Below are 19,932 nucleotides of genomic sequence, written 5' to 3' on the forward strand. Positions count from 1 at the left end.
TAACCACGGCTGTGTGTTGACATTGGCTAGCGTGTCATGATAAGCCCATGCCGTTGCAGTAGTGCTCCAGCTGACAGTTTGTGTGTCCTGCAGGCCAAGCAGAGGGCCGAGGTGCTCCAGTCCACCCACAAGTTCTTTGAGCAGCAGCAACAGCAGCAGATGAAGACCCCTCAGGTCAACAAGGTGTCCCGCCTCGATCAAAACAGCAAGCCCCCCCATGACACCATGGCCTCCAACCACCAGTCGGGGGGCCTCTTGGAGCGACCAGAGTCCGACAAGCCGACCTTATCCCTGGGGAAGCCTATTCGGACTGGCCCCATCAAGCCACAGGCCATCAAACCAGAGGAGGGCAAGTAAAAGGCCACTCGCTCCCATGGAAAAGAAAAATGCTGACGGGAATACAGGAGCGACGCCAGCTCCTTTCCTTCCAACCTCCACCCGCTTCCCCTACTTCCCTTTCATCAGCCCTGGGGAAGAGGGGGGGAGGGGGGAAGTTAAAGATGAAAATGGTTATACAGATGGTTACCCAGAATGCACATCTTAGATAATCCCCCCTCTCCCAGCCTCCCTTCCTTGCAGTGTTGGTATTTGATTAGTCTGCGCCCTGTGCGTTAGATGGCTGAGGTGGGGTAAATATATCACGGCCCACTCTTAAGCAGACAAAAGATTAGTTTGCCGTTTTAATAGCGCTTTGGTTATGATTATTTTCTTCTCTTTTCTTGCCTTGTTTCTTTCCCTAATAGAAGTGCAACCTACAGGGCAGGACAGTGTTCCCTTGGGGATAGGATGAGATAATCTTTGTTTTTTGGAGTTGGAAAACCAATCGTAACTACTGAGATGGGTAACGATATTTACTAAACTCAAGTTGTGTGCATGTGTGCAAATGCTCCACATGTTCAGTACACACTACCACATGTGTACACCCCCCCCCCCCCCTAATACTCCATCTTGGTCAAAGGTCTCATCCACATTCACTGAACACAGCGTAGAATCAGGATGGTTTAGGGTTTGTTTTTGTATTCACAAAAGATAATGTGAGCGTTGAGCAGTTGATTTTGATTTACTCACTGATTAGTCTGCCTGCAAGCCTTTACTCCTGCCTTCAGCTCTCTTCTTCTTGCCTGATAATCCAGACAAAGCAGTTTGTGTGTGTGTGTCTGGAAGGTATGGGGTTGGTATGCTTGTATATCTTCTGTATATTTAGCCAAAGGGTAAGCAGGGCAAAGATGACGTCACGGGGCCTTTTTCAGAGAACCACAGCAGGGTTTTCGAGAGTTGCTATCAGTCGTTTGGAAAACGGTTACCCCCCCCCCTCCCTCACATCTCTCCACTTGTTCACCGGTCATAACCATCCATGTTGACTTGCTGTTTTTACACACAAACTACATGCACGTTTTACTGTAAACCATCCGGAACTGCTGCTATGGACGGTGCGCCCCCGGCGGGGATCTAGCAGGGGCAGGGGCCCACCTAAAGGAATACAACAGGCGAGGGCTCAGGCCTTTCTTTGTTTTTGTATTTCTAACCAATCCGTGTGTATGCGAGTGTCACATGAAGAGAGGAGGAAGAGGCAGGAGAGATGCAGAGAGGGCGGGCAAGAAAAGAAGCCTGAAGATTCTGAAGTTTTAAAGGCATTCTGGCAGACGGACTCTTCTGTTTCGTATTTTGTTTGGTTACGTTTTCTTGAATCATTGAAGGAGAGCTGCCAGTGCTGCCCTCTCCTGCCTTTGCGTCTCCACTGCAGGCTCTCACCAAACGATGCTCTCGCCTGGATGGGTCACAGCAGCAAGTGTCCCCTGGATAATGTACAATAGTACGCAGCCTTGCCGAGGGTTGAGGAAGGGGGGGTCTTGTGTTGTGAGATCTATGATGAGTGAGGGAAGGGCAATTCATGGTTTAGTTTGTTTTTCTCCTTTGTGTTCTCATAGTATTTGTACAGGGGTTTCATCGCTGTATTAAAAATGTACCGTCTTATTTACATTCTCTTTGGTTTGGTTACAGAAACTAATAAAATAATATGCTGTTAAAATGTTACAGATGGTCTTGTCTTTTAAACATTGTGATCACAAGTGAACATACCGTTGCATGCACGCAGGGGCAGTTTTTTCTTTTAAAACTGATAAATAAACCTATTTGTATTTTTGCTTTTACTGCAGCAATTTACTAGATTAAAACATCTGAATTAAAACAGTTCAAGGAAAAATTAAAAAAAAAAAATATTAAATATTTTTTTATCCAGTCCACATCGATAGGAAAAAAGGAGAGGACTGCAGCTTCAGACACCTGAGCCCTATACCACGAAGCTCGCTGAACATACCCAGGCTTTCTTGGGAAAACCTGGCTCGACAGAGCCGCAACTCGCAATCAGAGTTAAATGGTACCACGAAGCTCACTTTAGATTCAATTAGTTGAACTAGGTTTTCCGCTTTAGGTTCAGTGCGCGTTCACGTGAAAGGGGCGTTTTTTGCGTCATTTTTCTCACCTTTACGATAGATCAAGCAGTCTATATGCGTATAAATGAAAAGATTCTGCATATTGTCTGTAAAATAACTATGCCAAATGCAGAATTGTTCGCCATTAATCCAAATAGAATGATGATGATTTAAAAATGCATAAGCATCGTCCATCCTGCCTTATTCTATCATTTAGGGAACTCACTTTAAATACACCCTATTTAATAATAATAATACATTTAATTTAGAGGCGCCTTTCAAGACACCCAAGGTCACCTTACAGAGCATATAGTCATCATACATTTTTTAAAAGCAAGACATTGTGGAAAAATTAATTAAATAAATAAACAAGCAATAAGAAATAAATTTAAAAAAAAACAATCAAAACTGATCAGTTAGACGTTGTGTGCGAGTTTGAACAAGTGAGTTTTGAGTTGTGACTTGAAGGTTGAAATGGTGTCTGACTGTTTTATGTGTGGGGGAGGGAGTTCCAGAGCCTGGGTGCTGAACAGCTGAATGACCGGGCACCCATTGAAGTGAGTCGTGATGTGGGGATACATAGTAGTCCAGCAGAGGTTGAGCGGAGGGAGCGGGAGGGAGTGTATTCTTGGAGGAGGTCGCAGAGATAACTGGGGGCTAGGTTGTGGAGAGCTTTGTAGGTGAGGTGTAGGGTTTTGTATTGGATGCGGTAGTGTACTGGGAGCCAGTGAAGTTGAATGAGGACAGGGGTGATGTGGTCAGATGATTTGGTGCGGGTGATGATCCGGGCGGCTGAGTTCTGAATGATCTGCAGTCTGTTGATAAGTTTGGTGGGGAGTCCGGTGAGGAGGGCGTTGCAGTAGTCTATGCGTGATGTGACAAATGAGTGAACTAGGATTTCAGCGCTGGATTGGGTCAGTGATGGGCGGAGTCTGGCGATGTTGCGGAGGTGGAAGAATGCAGTCCGGGTGATGTTGTGAATATGGGGTGCGAATGAGAGGGTGTTGTCCAGGATGACGCCGAGGCTCTTGACTTTGGAGGAGAAGGGTACTGGGAATCCATCGATAATTATGAGTGGAGCTGGGGTGTGTTGTGATTTAGTGAGGGTGGATTTGGATCCGATGAGCAGGGCCTCGGTCTTGTTTCCATTGAGTTTCAGGAAGTTCCTGCTCAACCAGCTCCGGATCTCTTCCAGGCACGTGATGAGGGAGGTGGGGGGGATGGCAGCGGTGGGTTTGGTGGAGATGTAGACCTGTGTGTCGTCAGCGTAGCAATGAAAATGGACCCCATGGTGATGGAGGAGTGTGCCCAGCGGGAGGAGGTAAGTGGTGAAGAGGAGTGGACCCAAGACTGACCCCTGGGGGACGCCCAGTGAGACACCTGAACACCCAGACTTGTGGTTGCTTAGTTGAACAAATTGTTGACGGCCGGTGAGGTAGGATGTAAACCAGGAGAGTGCAGCACCAGTGATCCCAATACCAGCTAGGCGGTCCAGGAGCAGAGGGTGGGAGATGGTGTCGAATGCTGCACTTTCTTAAATTTCTTAAATATTTCAAAATTTAAGAAATATATCGCATGTTTTCGACCGCAGAGAGGTAGCGTTTGTAGCGTAGTGGATTAGTATAACGGTACGGCCACACCAAACGCGTTACTCGCGTTAGGGGCGTCAAAATTCGGCATTTTTGCATAGGGAACCATTGGTATAGGCGCGTAGACGCGTTACATGCGATGAAGCGTCGCGTTAGGGGCGTTACGCGCGTCAGACGCACGTAATTACGCACGTAAACGCAGTAACGCGCCCAACGCGCCAACGCCCGGAGTTCAGAAATCTGAACTTTCAACGCTCCAACGCGTGACGCTTGGCCGCGATAGCCAATCAGCGTTGAGCTTGACCCGACGTCACTGGTAGAGAGTAGTGAGCTTGGACAGAAGCATACGGCCGTTGTCACACTAAATTTGTACCGGCTGCCAAATTTGTACCGGGCGCGTCATCCATACGTAATCCACTCCAAATCTGCCTGGCAACAGATGATCGCTTCGTCCGTTGCCTGGCAACGGACGATCGCGTCGAATGACTTGAAAGGTTCACGAACATTCGCGAACCTTAATAATAATAATAATAAATTAAATTTATATAGCGCTTAATATGGTACTCTAAGACGCTTTGTACTCTAACCTTCTATCTAGCGATCCGTTATCTGTATTGTGCTATTTCGTCCTTGACCTGCTATAAACACTCAGTTTACTTGCTAAATTTGATTAAACAATTAAATACAATACAAATATAAAGTAAAAAAAAGTGTTATCTAGATCCGTTTTCTGTATTATGTTATTTCGTCTTTGGCAACATGAGCGCGAATGTTTTTTGAAACCCGCTTTCAACACTCAGTTTACTAGCTAAATTTGATCAAACAATTAAATACAATACAAATATAAAGTAAAAACAAGTTATCTAGCGATCCGTTAACTGTATTATGTTATTTCGTCTTGGGCAACATGAGCGCGAATGTTTTTTGAAACCTGCCCGGCAACGGACGACGCGATCATCTGCTGACAGGCAGGTTTGGAATGGATTACGTATGGATGACGCGCCCGGTACAAATTTGGCAGCCGGTACAAATTTAGTGTGACACCGTCATCTTTCTTTATTCTGGGTGGAAATAGTAACATAGTTACGCTATTAAATGCATTTATGGAAACATTTTTAGCGAGAAATGTGCATTTTACTTTCATAATGTTCGCTTGGTGAATGTGAAGGATGTTTGGTTTGATAGTTATGACGGAGAGGGAACGCTCCGTTCACTTGCATGGACAGAGTCTCTGGTTACTAAGCAACCTCAACGTCTTGGCGGACTATTTCTCTCCTGATCAACACTACGAATGCTGGAAACACACCAGACACACCATGTGAAGTTATTCAACCCGATTATTGTTATTTATATCAGAGATTATTTAATCTAACCCGATCTAAACTCTATCACCCAAACACGGCGGCGTTTGGGTTTCCTACCTCGGACTCCAGCGCAGCCACGGCCGACAACTATCTTTATTCTGGGTGGAAATAGTAACATAGTTACGCCATTAAATGCGTTTATGGAAACATTTTTAGCGAGAAATGTGCATTTTACTTTCATAATGTTCGCTCGGTGAATGTGAAGGATGTTTGGTTTGATAGTTATGACGGAGAGGGAACGCTCCGTTCACTTGCATGGACAGAGTCTCTGGATGCTAAGCAACCTCAACGTCTTGGCGGACTATATATCTGCTGATCAACACTACGAATGCTGGAAACACACCAGACACACCATGTGAAGTTATTCAACCCGATTATTGTTATTTATATCAGAGATTATTTAATCTAACCCGATCTAAGCTCTATCACCCAAACACGGCGGCGTTTGTGTTTCCTACCTCGGACTCCAGCGCAGCCACGGCCGACAACTATCTTTATTCTGGGTGGAAATAGTAACATAGTTACGCCATTAAATGCGTTTATGGAAACATTTTTAGCGAGAAATGTGCATTTTACTTTCATAATGTTCGCTCGGTGAATGTGAAGGATGTTTGGTTTGATAGTTATGACGGAGAGGGAACGCTCCGTTCACTTGCATGGACATGGACTCATCTAGCTGCGTTGGCGCGTTGACGCGTTGGAAGCGTTGAACCGAGTAACCACCACACAATGATCAAGCGTCAGGTTAGGCGCGTTACTCGCGTTATCCAACGCGAGTAACGCGTTTGGTGTGGCCGCACCGTAAGACCCGAACGCCAGCGACCGGGGTTCAAATTCGCCGGTCTATCATCATGCATTTTACCCCCATAGATGTGGTGCCAGCACGGCCTTGAAAATATGGATTCAAGTTCGAAATAAGCACAAAAATATAATAAATATATTCCATATGCTTTAGCGAATAAGTATTCCATATGCATGAGAATTAGGACTTTTTAAGCTTCACATAAATTCGCGTCACTTGGGAGTCGAACCCCCCGCGCAGAAATTCAAGACTGACGCGCTACCTCCACTCTAGCACTCTGTCGAGGAGACACAATGCGCAACAGTAATCATTGTCTACATAAGGTCCAAAAGGACGATCAAATAACGAACACCCTCTGATGAGAATCTGTATCTCTCATGAAGAACCCCAATTTCGTTGTTTGTACAATGACAATAAAGTCTGAAATCTGAATATCGTCAGACAATGCCAAGGGATCGGTTCTGTCCCGTAAAACCCTCTGTCTCCGGAGAGACGCCTGTACGAGAAGTACGGCGGGTCCACGGGAACACCCACAAATGGTGACGCCATTGTCAGAGTAGGGGCTAGGAAGCTGCGCACGCCGATTTAAGTAGCCGATCTCCGGCTAGGCCGAAAAACTGCTCCCGACCAGGTTTGGTTGCGAGCATAAGTCACCATGGTGATACAGCGACGCTAAAAGAGATCGACTTTCGTGGTACAACTAACCCAGGCTTGGAGCTCAACATACCTCGCTAACCCTCTAAGCGAGCTTCGTGGTACAGGGCTCAACTGTCCGAAAAATTATAACGGTAGAACTCAAGATGCTTGATAGGAAACATGCTTGGGGCAGGCTTGAGCCACATCCACCAGTTATCTACTCGTACAATTGAAGATTAAAACCTATACTTGGTTCTGGAAGAAGAGCTCTAATCTGGGCTAACGTGGGAGTTCAATTTATTTTGCTGATTTGTTTCGACCCATGTTGCTGGAGCCGGGGATCTGTAAACAAATATAAATTAGTCCCGCTGTGTACTGAATGTTTCAAATCGTCACAGACCGTGGTGAAGTTAGTTTTAGGTTGGATATTCGACGGATATTCAGTCCAGTTCCAGCCGCGACTTCCCGGAGATTTGCCCGACAATAGCAACAGGAGAACGGTTAGCGCACCTCGCAGAGCCTCGCGGTGAATCGCTGGAAACTGATTTAGGGACCGTCAATAAATTACTTCACGTAAATATATCAATACAAAATACTTGCAGTATTTTTAATAGCTTCCATGCCATGTGACCCAGTGACTCCAAACCAGTATCCAATTGTAGAACTAAACTCTAAGAAGAGGACACACCACTTTTTATGGTATTTTAGTGCTTTCTCTATTTTATATGAATATTAATATGCAGGAATGATCATATTTCTTTCAATAGCTTCCATGCCATGTGACCCAGTGACTCCAAACCAGTATCCAATTGTAGAACTAAACCCTTAGAATAAGACACACCACTTGTTATAGTATTTTATTCCTTCCTCTATTTTATATGAATATTAATATGCAGGAATGATCATATTTCTTTCAATAGCTTCCATGCCATGTGACCCAGTGACTCCAAACCAGTATCCAATTGTAGAACTAAACCCTTAGAATAAGACACACCACTTGTTATAGTATTTTATTCCTTCCTCTATTTTATATGAATATTGATATGCAGGAATGATCATATTTCTTTCAATAGCTTCCATGCCACGTGACCCAGTGACTCCAAACCAGTATCCACTTGTAGAACTAACCCCTGAGAATAGGACACACCACTTTTTATGGTATTTTAGTGCTTTCTCTATTTTATATGAATATTAATATACAGAAATGATCATATTTCTTTCAATAGCTTCCATGCCATGTGACCCAGTGTCTCCAAACCAGTATCCACTTGTAGAACTAAACCCTAAGAATAGGACACACCACTTTTTATGGTATTTTAGTGCTTTCTCTATTTTATATGAATATTAATATACAGGAACGATCATATTTCTTTCAATAGCTTCCATGCCACGTGACCCAGTGACTCCAAACCAGTATCCACTTGTAGAACTAAACCCTGAGAATAGGACACACCACTTTTTATGGTATTTTAGTGCTTCCTCTATTTTATATGAATATTAATATGCAGGAATGATCATATTTCTTTCAATAGCTTCCATGCCACGTGACCCAGTGACTCCAAACCAGTATCCACTTGTAGAACTAAACCCTGAGAATAGGACACACCACTTTTTATGGTATTTTATTGCTTCCTCTATTTTATATGAATATTAATATGCAGGAATGATCATATTTCTTTCAATAGCTTCCATGCCATGTGACCCAGTGACTCCAAACCAGTATCCACTTGTAGAACTAAACCCTGAGAATAGGACACACCACTTTTTATGGTATTTTAGTGCTTCCTCTATTTGATATGAATATTAATAAGCAGGAATGATCATATTTCTTTCAATAGCTTCCATGCCATGTGATCCAGTGACTCCAAACCAGTATCCACTTGTAGATCTAAACCCTGAGAATAGGACACACCACTTTTTATGGTATTTTAGTGCTTCCTCTATTTTATATGAATATTAATATGCAGGAATGATCATATTTCATTCAATAGCTTCCATGCCATGTGACCCAGTGACTCCAAACCAGTATCTAATTGTATTATTAAACCCTGAGAATAAGACACACCACTTGTTATGGTATTTTAGTGCTTCCTCTATTTTATATGAATATTAATAAGCAGGAATTATCATATTTCTTTCAATAGCTTCCATGCCACGTGACCCAGTGACTCCAAACCAGTATCCAATTGTAGAACTAAAGCCTAAGATTAGGACACACCACTTTTTATGGTATTGGAAGCTATTGAATGAAATATGATCATTCCTGCATATTAATATTCATATAAAATAGAGGAAGCACTAAAATACCATAAAAAGTGGTGTGTCCTATTCTCAGGGTTTAGTTCTACAAGTGGATACTGGTTTGGAGTCACTGGGTCACGTGGCATGGAAGCTATTGAAAGAAATATGATCATTCCTGCATATTAATATTCATATAAAATAGAGAAATCACTAAAATACCATAAAAAGTGGTGTGTCCTAATCGTAGGCTTTAGTTCTACAATTGGATACTGGTTTGGAGTCACTGGGTCACGTGGCATGGAAGCTATTGAAAGAAATATGATAATTCCTGCTTATTAATATTCATATAAAATAGAGGAAGCACTAAAATACCATAACAAGTGGTGTGTCTTATTCTCAGGGTTTAATAATACAATTAGATACTGGTTTGGAGTCACTGGGTCACATGGCATGGAAGCTATTGAAAAAACTGCAAGTATTTTGTATTGATATATTTACGTGAAGTAATTTATTGACGGTCCCTAAATCAGTTTCTAGCGATTCACCGCGAGGCTCTGCGAGGTGTGCTAACCGTTCTCCTGCTGCTATTGCCGGGCAAATCTCCGTGAAGTCGCGGCTGGAACTGGACTGAATATCTGTCGAATATCCAACCTAAAACTAACTTCACCGCGGTTCGCCACAAGGCATTCCGTCCGAGGCTCCGTGCCGTCTCCACGAGTTCTGCTATAACAGACTGTTGGATCCGAGAATACCAGGTAACATACAATGAAGATGAAAGAAAAACTCAACCATTTTATTAACAACTTTAATGTGAATGTTACCTAGTGGTGACTACAGTGCATTAGGCATACGCAAAAGGATGATGCATTCTAGAGAGGGCAAAGCGTTGCCAGTTTAACACCGTAGGGCGCATTGCACCAAACAAATTAAACTAGTCATTACAACGTTCCATGAGCCAAACATGGACATTTCCATCATAAAATACTGCATAAATAAATCAAAGAAGACATACACCTGGCATAAAGACTGTACAAAAATAATTCCTCTATCAACGTGTTTGTTTGGGCCATGTCACAACAAAACCTTCCAGAAACCTAAAAACCGTACAAAAAAAAAAGATTAAATACTAAAATACTCTATCTGATCCTGAACACTGGTTCTCACTCTGGTGGTTGGTTAAGCTGAACTATGCATGGTTATGGATGATGTGTCTAACAATCCCATCACATGGTTATGTGCTTACGAGTCTTTGAAGCAAGCAGGATGTTTGTGTTTGTATGTGTCTGTGTATGAGAAAGCCACTTGTAATGGGGGGCATGTGTCAAAATTGAGCCATCCCTGTCCTGATGGGCTACTATTGCCGGCCCAATCTAGTGTCGTACGAGATCATGTGGAAGTTGTCCCAGGCTAAGAGCTTCTTCTGGGCGGGGTTGTAGTCGATCATGCTGGTGTAGCGGAACTTGTTCCTGAAGGGTATGGCCACGGCCTTGGACTGGCTGGTCTCTGTGTCGTACACATGGTTGACGGTGGTGTTGGGTGAGGTGTAGCTGGCCACGGTGTAAAGCTTGCCGCAGATCATGAAGGAGTTGGCAACCGAGTTCTTCCGGATGTTCGTCTCCCAGCTCCTCCTCACCTCCAGGGTGTCAGGGTCCAGCTTGGAGATCACGATGGCGCCCTTGGCTTTGCTGGTGGAGTAGACGGCCCACAACCCGCTCTCGTCCGCGGCGAGGTCAATGTCCGTGTAGCCTCCCCACGAATAGGGGAACTGGCCGTGGAAGCCGGCGTGGGGCAGGTCGCGGCGGGCAGCGATGCTCTCGGAGGACAGGTCGTAGCGGAGGATTGTGCGGCTGCGGCGGCGCTGGTAGTACAGGGAGCCGCGGTACAGGGTCGCGCCGGTGCTCTCCACAGCCTCCGGCAGCAACATCACCTTGAGGGACAGACGGCAGTTTATAGGAGGACACAACATGCATAAACCCACTGCCAAAAAAGCACATTTCGGGTCAAATGAAGTAATCTATGCAGGAATAGTATGGAAGAGTCCCCTGACTCAATGGCCTGTAGATTTGGCAGTAGGTGTTGTCATTGACCAATGCAAGACCTGAGGTAGGGTTTTTTCCATCCCTATTTGTTGGCAAATGACCAAGGCCTACTTTGCACAGAACAAAGTATGAAAGCACTATCGTCTATATCATTGCATCAAGGACACCTTGTACACACTTACACCTAAGCTGGGTTGTGTGCAACCTGCTCACCTTGGAGGGGAAGCCCTTTGAGAGTTGCTCCATGTCCTCATATCCAAAAAGCTGTCGCACGTCAGAGCCCACTGTGTCGATCCTCCACACCATGTTGGGCCCGTAGGTGGACACAGCTTCTGGGTCCTGCATCCACACACCGTATTTACCTGCGATGGTGTCAGCCTTCCTGTGGATGACTGGCTCGCCCACCGCGAGCAGGTGGCCACAGCCTAGGGAGGACAGAAGGTGGAATCAGGAGAAGGAACACAGCAAAGAAGACATTGTTCTCTATTTAAAACTCTTTTGCTGCTGCACATTTTTAATGGTTATAGTTCTTAGTAAGCTGAGGAACAAAGAAGATATGTAGCAGCCATCACTAGACGTAGTGGAGGATTTGGGCTACTGGTATACAGGAACCAAAAGTACAGGTAATCATCATTGTTGAGGAAGGAGAATCAAATGCTTATGTTGGTGGTGATTCGACTACAAGAGGAAGGTTGGAGCCATGAGATGGTCTCACATCTCTGTTAACCAAATAAAACTTTAGCTGAGTCACCAGGGACTGAGCAGTAGCAGCAGCACCAGCAGCTGGGATACTGCTCACCCTGGGCATGAAGCCTCTCGCTGGAAGAAAGCACAAGACCTCCACCACACATATAATTATCTCTTCCTAAAATACCCCCGCGAGGCCCCGTGCGTCAGGCCCTGCCTCTGGGTTTAGACTTAGATATTATAAATACACACATTACTGAGTTACAGCTCTTTGTGGCTGGGCCCTTGTCCAAGAGGATGCAATGTAGTGCACATGCTTCCCATCCGCACGTGTATTTTCACCTCAGACTATAAAGATACTGGTGTATCGATCAGGTGTATCGATCGAGGGAACAGGTGTGGCTATACACCAGGAAGCCAGTAGTGTGTGTGGGGGGGATGCTGTAGAACGCCTTGTTGCACGGGTCTGAAGGGAGTGCCCGAGCACTGGCATTTCCTACCGAAATGTTGCAATATTAATAGCAGTATTTGCTTTGATGCCGTCAGCAAAGGAGGAGGGTGTTGGTGGCGTTTGGGGGTCTCATGTTTTGCAGGTTTCAATGGATTTTCGGGGGGGGATGTTTAGATGGATAAACTGAACTTGATAGCGGACTCCACAACGTGTGTGTGTGTGTGTGTGTGTGTGTGTGTGTGTGTGTGTGTGTGTGTGTGTGTGTGTGTGTGTTTGTGTGTGTGTGTGTGTGTGAGAGAGGGAGCGAGAGCAGGTGAGATAATGAGAGAAACAGAGTGGCAGATAGATAATGAAAGCGACAGAGACAGAGAGAGGGAGATAATGAGAGACTGAGAGCGAGAGAGGGAGAGACCTGAGGTGTCATCCGGGCGGTCAGGAACTGGAAACTCTGTCACTTCAGCCTTCATCTCTTGAAACCCTGGACCTGAAAACTCCCAAGCGGGGTCTGGAGCACAGATATTAGGATGGAGATATTAGAGCCGATGGATGATTATGGATGGATGAAAATAACATGAACCACACTGCTGTCCGATCGGTCTCACCCCTTAAACCGCCAGTGTTTCCCTGACTGTTTGGCCTGCCCATCAGGGGAGAAATGGCACTGGAACCTGTAGACACACGCAAACATACAAAGATGCACACCGTTTATTCAGCAACAATAAATATGATTCAATTTTTTTTATATTTTAAGATGATGTTTTCTCATGAACTGGCTATGGTGAGGACTATGGGTCTGTTTTCGGGCAGGACAGGAAAGGTATGAGGCCAGTGACAGCAGGAATCAAACACCCATGAACAGATTCCCAGCTGCCAAGGAGCCAGACCGGCGCTAGATGGCCTTGCACAACACATACACTCACTCACTCACTCACTCACTCACTCACAATAATAGCATCACATACGCGCACACACACACACACACACACACACATACACACACACACACACACACGCGCACACTCATGGCCCATTACAAGACAGTAAACAGTGAGTCTTACAAACCAGAAGGTCTCTCTGGGTCCTCTGGCTGCATACTGTCAGCCATCAATCACTCCCGACTAACTGGAGAAGCTCCCCCAAAAACGTGCCTCCCCATCTTACCTCTCTCATTTTTCCCTCGCTCTATTTATCTCTCTCTCTCTCTTGAGAGAGACCCACATTAAACCTTCTTGAAGCTAGAACTGAGCTATTGTTTACAGAATGCTACCATGTTAAACATGTCTTTTTTGATAAAACCCCCAAAAAGGCAAATGTAACAGTGGATGGTTCCGTGACATGAACAAACACATGTAATGTGTTTGTTCATGTCAGTGAACACGAGAATTAAACAGGCACGAGTAAAGGCATTGTGGGTGTGTGTGTGTGTGTGTGTGTGTGTGTGTGTGTGTGTGTGTGTGTGTGTGTGTGTGTGTGTGTGTGTGTGTGTGTGTGTGTGTGTGTCTGTGTGTGTGTGTGTGTGTTTTCACACATGCGTGTATTTATGTGCGTGCTAATGAAACATCAGTGCTAATGCTGGCAAAAAAAAGTGTGTACATCTCACTGTTTGCACCTTTGGGCACTGTGTTTAAATGAACTTCCTCTCCATTCCCACAAGGCCCAGACATTGATCTTCAGGAATTCACACAATCTCTTCCTGTCTGTGTTTTCACCTGTGTGTCTGAGGGGGGGGGGGGGGGGGGGGGGGGGGGGGGGGGGGCTCTTCCATTGGTGGAAGAGGCAGCAATGGCCAAACGCCAAGAACATACAGGGTACCAAAACACAACCATACGCTGTTCCACTTAGAAGGCTAGTTTGAGGCTCACACTGGCCTGATCAACCCCTGGTGAGCAGGAGCTGAGAGGAGTTTAGCTAGAGCCAGCTCCAGGCCTCCTAGGCGACTCCACGTGGCGCTCAATATGTTCCTTTGGGTTCAGTGAAAGGCCTCCGCAGTTTGATTCAGCATTCACCTCTTATGGATCTTTTAAGATCTTTAAGATAGGGTGACCATACGTCCGTATTTCCCGGGACATGTCCGTATTTCACGTCCTGTCCCGGGTGTCCCGGGTTATTTTTAGAAAGTGAGGAAATGTCCTGGTTTTTAAAATTACCTTCTTTGGACCATTACATTTACATGCACTAGGGCACTGCCCACGGCGCTGCGTGCGACGTAGCCTAATCCCCGCCCCTATGCTGTCAGCCCTATTAATCAGAACGTAGACAACGTGACTGTCAGTCATACGCAAGCAACATGCCGAAGCGCAAGTGCTCGTTTACCGACGAATTACTAAAGAGTTTCCCGGCTTTCAGACCGGGTCGAGACAAATGGGAAGCCTTGTGCACAGTGTGCAAAGCAGGCACATATGTCTCGGTGTCCAATGGAGGTGCAAGAGATCTGAAAATCCACCTGGACACCGAGAAGCACAAAACAGCTGTCCGAGGCGAGGGTAGTGCTAGCTCGATCACACAGTACTTTCTCAGACCAGGGAACGAGGATGCAGTGAATGCAGTGGAGGCTGCATGGTCATTTCACACAGTGAAACACCACAACAGTTACAGATCCATGGACTGCACTAGTGCATTGCTCAAAAAGACCCTCCCCGATTCAGACAATGCTAAAAAGTTTAGTTGTGCCCGAACTAAGACCGAGGCTATTGTTGATAGTGTACTGGCACCGCATTCTGTTGAAGTGGCGCGCAAAGCACTAAAACATTTATTTGCACATTTGAAGAGTCTGCTACAAAACAAAGCATTGATTGGCGTGGGATGCCCAGCACATATCCTTAACAACTGTGTCCATCACGGGGCAGATATGCTTAATGTGGACATTGAAAATATCATTTTCAAAATCTACCAGTACTTCCACATATACACTGTGCGCACAGAGTCCCTCAAAGAGTACTGCGATTTTGTGGATGTGGAATACAGGAGGATGCTGTCACACAGCAAGACCAGGTGGCTCTCTCTATTCCCAGGAATAGAGAGGATGCTGCAGATGTTACCTGCTCTAAAAGCATTCTTTTTATCCCAAGAAAAGCCACCTGTGATGATCAAGGTTTTTTTTGAAAACCCTTTTAGTGAGGTGTATTTGTGGCACATGCACTCCCTCATGTCCATCTTCCACTGCCACATTCAGGAGATGGAAAGGGAGGACAACTCCATCATGGAAATCAAGAAAATATTGAGCAGCATCCACAACGTTGTTATTGAACGGAAGACCAATAATTTCATGTCCCTGAAAGTCAAGGGACTGCTTGCCGCACACCGCAGAGAAGGACTTGGAGAGGGATGTGACAAGTTCATGGCGGATGTGCTAGGCATGTATAGCTCATGCTTGGAGTACCTGGAGAAATGGATGGCACCCATGGAAGAATTCACATCTTTCATGTGGATGGACATGAGCGAGGCACCTAAGTGGGATGATGTGGAGGCCTGCATCAAGTACCTTGAGGAGAAAGGGGTGGCAATTGACGATGTGAAATGCTTTGACCAAGTGTCCAATTTAAAGAAATTTGTGGAAAGCTGCAGTGAGGATGAAGCATTCATGGGCCTGCAGGTGCACCAGAGGTGGGTCAAGTACTTCGAGAAGGCCAAAAGCATCGGATGCTACTCGGAGCTGCTGAGGATGGCACAGTTTGTCTTCGCACTTTCTCCACATAATGCAAATGTGGAGAGAGTGTTTTCACTGATGCAGAGCCAGTGGACAAAGGAGAGGAACCAGCTCTCAGTTCCATCTTTGAAAGGGATCCTATTTGTGCAATACAATCTCAAAGATATGTCATGCAAGGACTTTTACACGTACCTGTTGGGCCACAAGACACTGCTGAAGAAGATCAGCTCTACAGCACAAATATATAAATACAAATGGGCAAAGAAGGACGAGGAAGAAAAACCAGACGAAGAAGAGGACAAAACAGATGAAGAGGGAGACGAGGATTAAGCAGGGAAGTTAAGATGGTGTGTTGATATTTATTTATTTTTTTTGTATTATGCTCATTTGTTAATTTATTTTCTCCAATCGGCTACCTGATTGTAAATGAGCTCATTTGTTATTTATTTTAATTATTTTCAATGATTGTAAATCAGCTCATTGGTTAATTCCCCCCCCCCCCCCCCCCCCATAGCCCTACAAAACAGACTTTATTTTGTTCATTACTGAGGCTAAGTGAGTGTTATTTCGAGTTCAGAGTTATTGTTAACTTGTTAAGTGAAGGATGTTAAGATGCAACATTATTTCTTTCATTGTGCTGTTCATTCATTACAGGAATTGTTGACTCAAGCATTTTGAATAAATATATTTTGAATAAAATTATCATTTGTTATTGGAGTTATTGTTATTGACTTTTACTGAAAAGCATTTTTAATAAACCAACTGTAAATATCTTGTTCTATCTATATAATATAATATACCGGTATAATTGAATAATAATAAAATACTATTAAAGCAGCAGCATCCTCCACATGAAATGCCAGAGATTAAACCTGCTCTCTAAGGGCTTGTTCACACTACCTCCGTCCGTCGACGGATCACAGTTTTCATGGGGCGCTCGCGAAATGCCTTGTGGGTCCGCCCGTCCATTAGGCTCCGTGGCCATCGTCAAAAAGTTGAGGAATGTTAAACTTTTCAGGCAGCAGCGGCTCCGTCGGCCAATCAGATCGCGGTTATGCAAATACACTCAAATACACGTTTCCTGGATCCATTTTGCAATAACAAACAGGAAGAAGCAGGAAAAATCCGGCCGTTCTATATTTTTTTAAAGAAACGTAAAATGATAGGATTGTTTTTTAGCCACATGTTGTTTGTGTCATCTTTTGTATTTATATCCACACATCGCTGTTTTAGCGGGAAGCGATTTGATTGGCTGCAGTATCCATCTACAGAGACTAGTCCCCTATACGTCAGACGCGCCCTCGGTCATCCATCGACGGACGCATGTAGTGTGAACAAGGGTAAGGCTCTTTGTAGCCCTGTGTATCTGTCCTAGCACCCCTGAATTGTGTTGTCCGTCCCCCTTCCCCTCCCCCAGATCGGGGTCTTTCTCTGTGGCCCGTTGGCGTCAACAGAGCCTAGAGGTTAGGGCTGGAGTGTCGCCTGGTCCACCCAACCCTGCATCACATTTCAGCTTCCCGCCGCCCCCTTCTCCCCTCACATTCATTCCTGGCGCTCTCCATATACCAAACTTGTTGGGGGGATGGGAGGGGTGCAGGGGATCACCAGTCATAAAGCTTTGGTCCTGCAGCTTCATAAATACTGAGTCCTGGCTGGGCTACACTCACCCCCTTAAACAGGCAGGAAGCAAGGTATTGAAATATGAACCAGGGACCTCTGCAGGCATATGTGGATGGCGAACAAACTAACACACACACACACACACACACACACACACACACACACACACACACACACACACACACCCACTAACACATGCACACATATACACACACACACAAACCCAAAGACACACACACACACACACAGAAACACCCACACCCACGAGCATACAAACACACACACACACGCACAAATACTCACACACATTCTATTTCAGGTACTAAGACATGAGGCCACACATATATATGTTTTCCAGATACACAAACACACCAGCACACATGAAAGCATACAGATACAATTGTAGGTCGAAGCATTAACCTTTCTCACTTCTGTGAATTATAGTCACATCAGAGCCTATAGCTCCATCGATTCGAAGATCTTCCCCGCTCACACACACACACACGCACACACACGCGCGTGCACACACACACACACACACACACACACACACATATATAACGTTTATAAACACATGAAATTCTGTGCGCTTGCAACTCTGGCATTCTGTTCATCCGTGTGCATTCCATACAAGGAGCACGTTTGCTTGGGATGAAATTCCTACTTCCCGCTTCAGCCTTATCCTTGTGTTACATCCCCAGAGAAGTCTTTAAACACACTCATTGACAGCAAACAAAGATGACTCACTGCCTTTACCTGGGCTTTTGCCCTGATAAGTGGGCTTAGATCCCAGCCTTCAGATTGTTACCATATCCTCAGGCTTTGCCTCTTACAGAGTAATCCTCCAAATTATCATTAGTACAAAAGTATGTATTGAATGTTAAAATAAAGCTATTCAAACTCTTCATCCATTACTATAGCATCAATATTATCCATATCTCCATAAATCTGATTATTATTTTGTTATTCAAATATTGTTTTGTGGCATCTGAGAAGAGGATCTCTTACCTCCAGAGGGTCTGTCCAGACTGCTGTCCTGCAGGGCTGGGTTGAGGGTTTGCGGGGTCCTCTGCGGAGGACAGGGTCTGTTCCCCAGATTCTCCATCTCCTTCCTCATGTCCTCCATTCGCCGTTGCAAAGCCTCAAGCTCCCCTTCCAGGAGCTGCTTCTCAGCCCGTAGCAGGTTCCTCTCGCCCACCGCCTGGTCCAGGACGTCCCGGAGCCCCGGCTCAGATCCGGAGCTCGTTGACCCCGACCCTGCGTCCCCCGCGGCCAGCCGGGACACCAGCGCTTCTAGCAGGCCCAGTCTGGTCTTCAGCCCCTCCAGCTCAGGACCGCTGGCCACCTGGGGACAGCTGGCCTCGCCGGGGCTGGCCACTGTGAAGGAGTACTGGCACAGGCCGCTGCGGTCATTGCCCCTCCACATGGAGGCCCGGTCCTGTGCCTGGCTGCCCAGGAGCAGCGTGCAGACGCACATAGACAGGAGCATGAGCATTCTGGTCTGGTGGGGAAGAAAGATCCTTCCCAGCCGAAAGGTGGGGGCTCTATTTACAGCAGGATGAAGGTATGGAAGACTGCTCCTTTTCTTGTCTCTTGTCTTCCTTCTCTTGATGTTGGTGTGGTGGTAGAGCTCTGCCTGTTCTGGTTGCACTCTCTCCTGCCCCACTCCTGGATGTATTCTCCTAACACAGCCGCTGAATACCTCAGTGAATTGTTGTTCTTCCTCTTCTTGCCCTGCTGTTATTTGGAGGCGTGTCTCTCTCTCTCTATCTTCTCTATGAACAGGTCTGTAACTCTGAACTTCTTTCTAGAAGCTCACAGATATTTATACATTCTGAGAGGGAGGGAGAGAGAGGGTGGTGGTGTTGGCAGGCGTGGTGTGTGTGTCTGTGTGTTCGGGGGGGGGGGGGGGGGGGGGGGCAGAGAGGGGAAGAGGTGAGATGAGATGAGGAGGGGGAGTGAAAGGAAGGAGGGAGGGAGGTAAAGAAGCGAGGGGGGAAATAGTTTTTTAGGGATTGTCTCAGCGACAACAACATTCCATCCACCTGTCTGTGTGTTTGTGTGTGTGTGTGTGAGAGCGGTCTGCTTCTTAATCATTATACAAGTGTGTGAGTGATAGCAAGAAAGAGAGAAGGACGTAGTGGCCATGCAAGTATGTGTGTCTGTTCGGTCGTGAGAAAGGCTTTGGGTAAATTTCAGAATGTGCGTTCTCGTAGATTCTCGAATGACAATGTCCTCATGCCCAAATGTCTCATCTTTCAAGTGATCTCTCGATTAGGGTCAGATCAAACTCAGTCACGCGCTCATTGACTCAGTCCTTCTTCAGACACCGGAGGAAGTCACCTTTCCACTGATAATTGCTCATATCCATTTTGTCCGAGGGAATGGTTGCCTGGCTATTGGCCCCAGCGAGGCAGGGTAAGCC

General features: G+C 45.7%; 2 protein-coding genes across 8 annotated transcripts in view; one reads left to right on the top strand and one right to left on the bottom strand.

Moving 5' to 3' along the window:
- Positions 1 to 2,034, top strand: part of prrc2c (proline-rich coiled-coil 2C) — a 53,123-nt gene extending 51,089 nt beyond the window's left edge. For 6 of the 7 annotated variants that reach the window (XM_030371890.1, XM_030371889.1, XM_030371893.1 and 3 more), the window contains exon 34: positions 94 to 2,034. In XM_030371890.1, the coding sequence (XP_030227750.1) occupies positions 94 to 357 (264 nt within the window). In that variant the 3' untranslated portion in view covers positions 358 to 2,034. The remainder of the gene's footprint in view (positions 1 to 93) is intronic. The other variant, XM_030371894.1, reaches the window with a different exon arrangement.
- A 7,821-nt stretch (positions 2,035 to 9,855) lies between these two features.
- Positions 9,856 to 19,342, bottom strand: myoc (myocilin). The gene is made up of 5 exons (XM_030373398.1): positions 18,516 to 19,342; positions 12,844 to 12,909; positions 12,654 to 12,746; positions 11,317 to 11,528; positions 9,856 to 10,991 (listed from the first exon to the last, which is right to left on the bottom strand). The coding sequence occupies exons 1-5, from the start codon at positions 19,000 to 19,002 to the stop codon at positions 10,419 to 10,421; spliced, it is 1,431 nt and encodes a 476-aa protein (XP_030229258.1). The 5' UTR covers positions 19,003 to 19,342; the 3' UTR covers positions 9,856 to 10,418.
- Positions 19,343 to 19,932: the final 590 nt, after the last annotated feature.

Source organism: Gadus morhua, chromosome 12 (assembly GCF_902167405.1).
Source record: "Gadus morhua chromosome 12, gadMor3.0, whole genome shotgun sequence".
NCBI lineage: Eukaryota > Metazoa > Chordata > Actinopteri > Gadiformes > Gadidae > Gadus > Gadus morhua.

What these genes read in the sequence shown, in the direction of transcription:
- myoc (XM_030373398.1), bottom strand. Translation starts at nt 19,002, where the DNA reads ATGCTCATGCTCCTGTCTATGTGCGTCTGCACGCTGCTCCTGGGCAGC. An exon ending in AAACACTGGCGGTTTAAGGG is followed by an intron (nt 12,747 to 12,843) that starts GTGAGACCGATC and finishes TCTGTGCTCCAG; the next exon opens with ACCCCGCTTGGGAGTTTTCA. An exon ending in CCGCCCGGATGACACCTCAG is followed by an intron (nt 11,529 to 12,653) that starts GTCTCTCCCTCT and finishes TGTCCTCCCTAG; the next exon opens with GCTGTGGCCACCTGCTCGCG.